We start from the raw sequence: 6950 nt of genomic DNA, 5'->3' as shown, positions 1-6950 counted from the left end.
AGATTACAAGTTTAAGGAAGCTAGATGCAAGTTTTTCTTCTCTGAAAAAGCTTCCAGATATAGGATCAAGCCAGACTTCATTATCATTGCAAAAATTGACATTATCCTGTAGTGGTATAACTGCCCTGCCATCCGGTTTTAGTCGGTTGTCAAACCTAAAGAAACTTGATGTTCGTTGTTGTCTTTATCTGTTTTCCATTCCAAAACTTCCTCCTAACCTGAAACAGATAGATGCAAGTCGTTGTTGGACTCTGGAAAGATTACCAAATCTATCCAATTTGAAACGCTTGGAGGAATTGAACCTTGAATTTTGTAGGGGTTTGACATATATTCAAGGCTTGTAGGATCTCATTTCTATTAGATGGCTTAATTTGAAAGGTTGCGGTGGTTTGACATATAAGCATCTCAAAAAACAATTTTTTGAGGTTCGTTCATCTCAAACTCTTAATTTTTTTAATAATATAAATACACATTTCTCATTTTAACAGGAAAACTAGCTTTATAGCTCGTACTGTGCACGGGCATACTCTAGATTGTACTAATTAAAATTATTTTCGCTGTATTTGTTGACGATATATTTATGGTGTTATCTAATGGATGGATAATTTATTTATTTATGCATATGAGCATGAGTGATTGAGATATGTTTGCAATGGTGCGTTCGTAGAATAAATTATGTTAGTAGACATCTTTTTCCACTTCATAATTAAATCGTATTTATAATATGTTAACTTAGAAAGTAAAATAAATATAAGTGATTATTTGTGCCTGATGTATATTAAACACTCTAAATATAAGATAATTATTAATTTGTTTTTAATTATTTAATGTGTTCATGTGTTAGAAATGTGATTGATGAGTCATATTATATAGGCAATTGAAGTAAGTATTGTAAGTTACTCACTGAATGACATATGATACTCTTCGTCCCAATAATTTTCTATTTTTGGATGTTCCAACAGATTGTTAACACTTTCTAAAATAGCATATTATCTTTATAATGACTCCAAAATTTACCATCGTTTTCTTAATTTTTCTTCAACATTATTCATTTTTTAATCTCTGTGTCTAATAACGATTTTAACAATCTATAGGACGGTGGGAGTATATGATATATGTTATAGAATGATTAATAGTTAAGTATAAATCGTACATATATGTATAACTAGTTTATTATATTTTTTATTTCATTACATATAATAATATTTCATCATTTCATTATGTTGGAGGATGAGGTTACATCGATGTCAAATAAGAATGTACGAGTATGTGTGTGTGTGTCTATGTATTAATTTATATTTATTTATTTATTATATGCATATATTATGTATGTATGTATGCACATATTAATTATACAACAATTGATATTTTTTAATAAATGAATGGCGAGGTGAATTAAATATTAAATATTATATATATATATATATATATATATATGTTAATGTAGGGGTATATTTGTCATATAAATTAATTTGTTCAACAAACCCCCTAACGATTTTAACAATCTATGAGACGGTGGGAGTATATGATATATGTCACATAACTATTAATAGTGAAGTATAAATCGTACATATGTGTATAAATAGTTATTATATTTTTATTACATATAGTTTAATATAATATTTGGTCATTTTAATGTGTTGGAGGACGATGTTAAATTGATGACAAATAAGAATATATGAGTATGTATTTATGTGCGTGTATGTGTGTGTGTATGTATGTATGTATATATGTATGTATGTGTGTATGTATGTATATGTACGTACATACATACGAATGTATATTAATTTATATATATATGTATATATTTATTGTATATGTATGTACGTATTAATTATGTAGGCACATATTAATTATACAAGAATTAATAATTTTTAATAAATAAATGACGAGGTGAAATAAATATTATATAAATATTAATGTAGGCTATAATCATCATATTAATTAAATTGCTCATTAAACCCGGCTATTGTATTATGTACTCCGGTATAATAGATTGAACTAGTCGTTATTGATTTTCTTTGAAAGAAAGTTTTTTTTGACAGGACTTCGAAAGGAAGTTATTATTATAATAAAAATAATAATTGTGTATTTGTATTAATTGTTTTTCGGGTAACAGGTGTATTCTGAATTTGGGCATGAGATTAGTGTTTATCTATCAGAATCTCTAGATCAGAAAAGTAGCCCTCAACGGTGTGATTGGGTTCTTGAATCACCATATTGGACAAGTGGTGAATACCCAGAGTCAACAAAACTGTCTGCACACCTGCTGCCAAATGAGTCCCCCAATTTCATGGCCATCATATTTTGCTTTAGAAGCAAGGAGGACGAGGAGGATGTGAATTCTACAAGTGGTTATTCTGTGAAGAATACCACAAGTGGTTTTATATGGAGTTGCGACAGCCTTCTTCTGCCTTCACCTGATTCGCTGATTATGGTGGTAGTGCCAAAATCAATCTTCTCGGTCACAGATGACGACAATACAATTGAATTAACAACCAATAGTGATGTAAAAGTTGTTGGGATTCATCTGCTGTACAAAACCGAGACTGAAACGATTGCAGATGTTTTGGAAAAACCTGCCATTGACATTGATGCATTGAAATTGATTGATCCTATTCTACACGATATTTTCCTAGATATTGCTTGCTTCTTTGTTGGATGGCAGAAAAACAATGTTGTTCAATTACTGGGAACTTACTACACCAACGTTCATCATAATATTGACATTCTACAGAATAGATGTTTACTAAAGATCAATGATCAGGATAGGTTGGAGATGGACGATCTGCATCAATATCAGGGAAGAAAAATTGCATGTAACAACTCTCTTGAGGAGCCTGAAAAACACAGTAGATTATGGCTTTCAATAGATATATATGATGTGTTGATGAACCACAAGGTAAACTCAGCATTACACACACCATAATTTCTCATATATATATATATATATATTTTTTTGGAATTATGTGTTGAAGAACTTACAAGGGAATTAACTCTTTAAATTCCTTTTCTCTTTTTCAAATTTAATCATAAATCATAGGTCATTTACACTATTTTTTCTTTAATGTCTGTGTGTCCATTAGGGAACGGAAGTGATTCAATATCACGCAAGATTGACAACCAAAAGTATGCACTTGAGGGAGAATCTTTTGCAATTGATACATTTAAAAGGATGAGTAAATTAAGATTTCTTTACCTTAGTAAGGTAAATTTGACTGGAAGCTTTGAACAGGCATTCGAAGGGTTGAGGTGGTTCTGTTGGGCTTTTTGCCCTCTGAAATGTTTACCTTCTGACTTTTGCCCGCAAGAACTTGTTACACTTGAGTTGCCTCATAGCAATATGACAACATTCTGGGAGCCAAATGTGGTAGGTGCTTCTGACTATTATTGTGCAATACCGAGAATTTATATAATAATGTGTGATGTAATTTTTCCCATTCGAACTTATTGTTACAGGTCTCAAATGTTTTTAGAAAGTTAAAGACTTTAAACATGTCGTACTCTCAAGATTTAATTACAACTCCAGACTTCAGGAAACTACCATCTCTTGAAACTTTAAATTTTGAGGGGTGTGAAAGCTTGGAGGAGATCCACGAATCAATTGAAATATTGGTGAGGCTTGATTCCTTAAATCTAAAGGGTTGTAAGAAGCTAAGATTTCTTCCAGACACCATTTGCAACTTGAGGGCATTGAAAGTTCTAAATATTAGTGACTGCAATAGTCTGAAAGCTTTGTCTCTTCAACTGGGCAACATTAAATCCCTAACAGTGCTCAATGTTGATGGACTAAGTGTTTCAAAGTTACCTGTCATGGTGAGACATATTATTAAGCTTTTTAAAAAGTGTTTTAAAAAGTTAAAATATTGCCAAATCAGCTGTGAAAGGTTACAGGGTTAAGGGAGCTGAATGCAGGACTTGCTACTGGTTTAAGAGAACTTCCTGATTTAGGACCGAGCATGATTGAATTATTATTACAAAAATTGGAGATATTGTAGTGGTCTATCAGAGAAACAGGTGTTGAAGGACCTCATTTCTATCAAAACACGCATTTAGGAGGTTGCAACTCATCAATCCTGGTACATACATTGACAAAACATTTCTTTCAGGTTTGGTTAATTTCAAACTTTTGTGATTATAAAGTACAAACTAGTATGTCAGATCCCTTTTTTGATAGATCGTCTTTTTTACTTTTTTTTGCTAAATTGGATTGTCTTTAAAGTTCTCAGCTAAAATATCAGTTTTTAAGTTTCAATCTTAAATTTTCGATTTCTGAAACTCAGATGTTTCTCAAATTTATGCTACAAATTTACTCTAGATCGGAGCATCAAATTAAGATTTGCACTCAAGCAGCATTGTTTCAAGATTGGATTGGTCAATCACCATGTTGGATTAGTCCATTCAGTAATACAGAGTCAACAGTGTCGTTAAAATTGCTCCCAAATGTCTCGCACAATTTCTTGACGATGATTTTGTGCTTCGAACTGTGTGGGAATAACAAGTAAAATCATAGTCTATATTATTCAGTGAAGACTACCACGAGTGAGTTTAAAGAGAGCGAAACACTTGATGCTCCTCCTGAGAAGGTGACCGAGGAAGTTGAATTAATAGCAGAGGCTGCAATAATAGGGATTATCTATATTACAACTTTGACGACAACACAACCGACAATCCTTAACTGCGACAACATTGCTGCTTCGGGCATTGCAACAAATCCAGTCCTTCATCAGAGAACCAAGCAAACAAAGCTGCTCACTCTGGTTCCTGCTGCTCACTGCATTTGACACCTCTAAGCCTGGACCACAAAGCTGTCATTCTATCTTAGTGGTAAATTTAGCCCACCAGGAGGGCATTTCTGTCTTTATCATCTTGTTCGTTTGTAGACTTTCCAGAAATCATTTTGATGGTTTGTAAAATATTACCAGAGCCAGAGCTTGGGATTTGATGATTCAAGTTTTCAAGTATGGGAATAATGTGATTATCTGAGTTCTATAGATAAATTTTTAATTTAAAATATGGTTGTGCAATAAGTGTTCTTTCCTTACTCGATCCAAGCTTCACATTGTCCATTATTCCGCTTACGTCAGCTGACGTCGACGACATTTCCCCCAAAATTTACAATCTTTCTTCTTAACTACTAGTAGTAATTTTTATGGAGAATTTTCAGACAATACAAGAGGACGTGTAACTATAATTACTGTTGTTTTGTTCAATTTTAAATTAGGCTGATCACTTCATACATATATACATACATACAGATAGATAAACAAGAAGAGTCGGAGCAGATGGGGATTAGTATTTTTTTTTTGTCTTTTAAATACAAGAGGACGTGTAACTATAATTACTGTTGTTTTGTTCAATTTTAAATTAGGCTGATCACTTGCATACATATATACATACATACAGATAGATAAACAAGAAGAGTCGGAGCAGATGGGATCGGATTTTTTTTTATCTTTTAAATACAAGAGGACGTGTAACTATAATTACTGTTGTTTTGTTCAATTTTAAATTAGGCTGATCACTTCATACATATATACATACATATAGATAGATAAACAAGAAGAGTCGGGGCAGATGGGGATAGATTTTTTTTTTGTCTTTTAAATACAAGAGGACGTGTAACTATAATTACTGTTGTTTTGTTTAATTTTAAATTAGGCTGATCACTTCATACATATATACATACATACAGATAGATAAACAAGAAGAATCGGAGCAGATGGGGATCGGATTTAAAAAAAATAGAACCAAAACTTAAATTTTTAGGATGTAACATTTAAAGACTATCCAGATTTTGTGATGATGAGTTAAAATTCCTGTAACATCATTCTTGAATAATTGGAAGTAAGACATGAGTATAAATATTCTGAAAAGTTATCCTAATTAGATAATACCCACAAAATACTACTCCCTCCGTCCTTATAATTCTTTACATTTTGAGAGTGATTGTTCAACATGCATTTTAATACTCCTATATAGTATGATTTGATAAATTATTTTTTTTAAAAAAATTATAATGAATAAATATTCAATATTTAAATTTTTATCGAGAAAAAGAAAATTTAAAAATAAGTTATGAAACTATACTTTATATATGTCTTAAGATGCGTGTCAAACAGTAAAAAAGAAATGTAAAGAAATGAGAGGGACATGGGGGTACAATTATATTCATGATCCACAACAAAGTTAAAAGTTATCATGAACGATATCAATATCTCATATCAGATTTCAAATTACAATTTTTTTAAAAAAACATTGTTCATAGATAATTTAATTTAACACACGCAATTTAAGTTTGTGGTTAGTGTGCTCATACAGGTTTTTATGCTAATATTTAATTACATATCACGTCTATTTATCTTCGTTACCCAAAAAACATGCCTAATACGAAGCAATTCATATTTACTAGTAGGATTGTGTAATACATGCGTAAAGTCGAGCAGAGCTGAATTTTGTCTGAACTGAGTCAAGTTTAATTATTTTATAAAATGAGTCAAGTCGAGTTTAATAATCGAATGTAAAGTGATTTATAAGATCGTCCCGTTAAACGAGCCGATCCAAGCCGAACATGAGTTTGCTCACGAATAATGCTGAACTCGGCTGAATTCGAACAAAATCGAGTTGTTGACTAATAGTTCACATATATTTTTTATTAGACCAACTTTAAAATATAATTTATATTTTTACAAGTTAAATTCAGATCAAATACTACTCTTTATCATATAATGATATACACTATTACACTCTAAACTTCTTTATTAATCTGTATCATTTTATTTTTCAAGTCAAATTTTAAGAACATATCTAAATTTAATTTAAATTATAGATACATTCATAATTTTAGAAATCATACATTACTTTTTAATATTTTGATAATAGAATATTTATTATGTTTTAATATTTTACTTTAATTTGGTTTATATAAATTATAGTTATTTAATGCTATT

At 30.8% G+C, this 6950-nt stretch overlaps 1 protein-coding gene across 3 annotated transcripts; it reads left to right on the top strand.

The window, feature by feature from the left end:
• Nucleotides 1-2132: 2132 nt before the first annotated feature.
• On the top strand, nucleotides 2133-5016 carry LOC141697822 (disease resistance protein L6-like). 3 transcript variants are annotated; one of them, XM_074502371.1, is made up of 4 exons: nucleotides 2133-2902; nucleotides 3087-3370; nucleotides 3460-4079; nucleotides 4319-5016. In XM_074502371.1, exons 1-2 carry the CDS (start codon nucleotides 2294-2296, stop codon nucleotides 3177-3179), a joined length of 702 nt encoding a protein of 233 aa, XP_074358472.1. In that variant the 5' UTR covers nucleotides 2133-2293; the 3' UTR covers nucleotides 3180-3370; nucleotides 3460-4079; nucleotides 4319-5016. The 3 variants fall into 3 exon arrangements, with proteins under 3 accessions (XP_074358472.1, XP_074358471.1, XP_074358470.1); XM_074502370.1 differs by having other exon boundaries at nucleotides 3460-4109; XM_074502369.1 differs by having other exon boundaries at nucleotides 3460-5016.
• Nucleotides 5017-6950: the final 1934 nt, after the last annotated feature.

This window comes from Apium graveolens, chromosome 11, assembly GCF_009905375.1.
Source record: "Apium graveolens cultivar Ventura chromosome 11, ASM990537v1, whole genome shotgun sequence".
NCBI classification, from domain to species: Eukaryota; Viridiplantae; Streptophyta; class Magnoliopsida; order Apiales; family Apiaceae; genus Apium; species Apium graveolens.
Note: the sequence above shows the minus strand (reverse complement) of the source record. Positions and strands in the feature narration are given on the sequence as shown.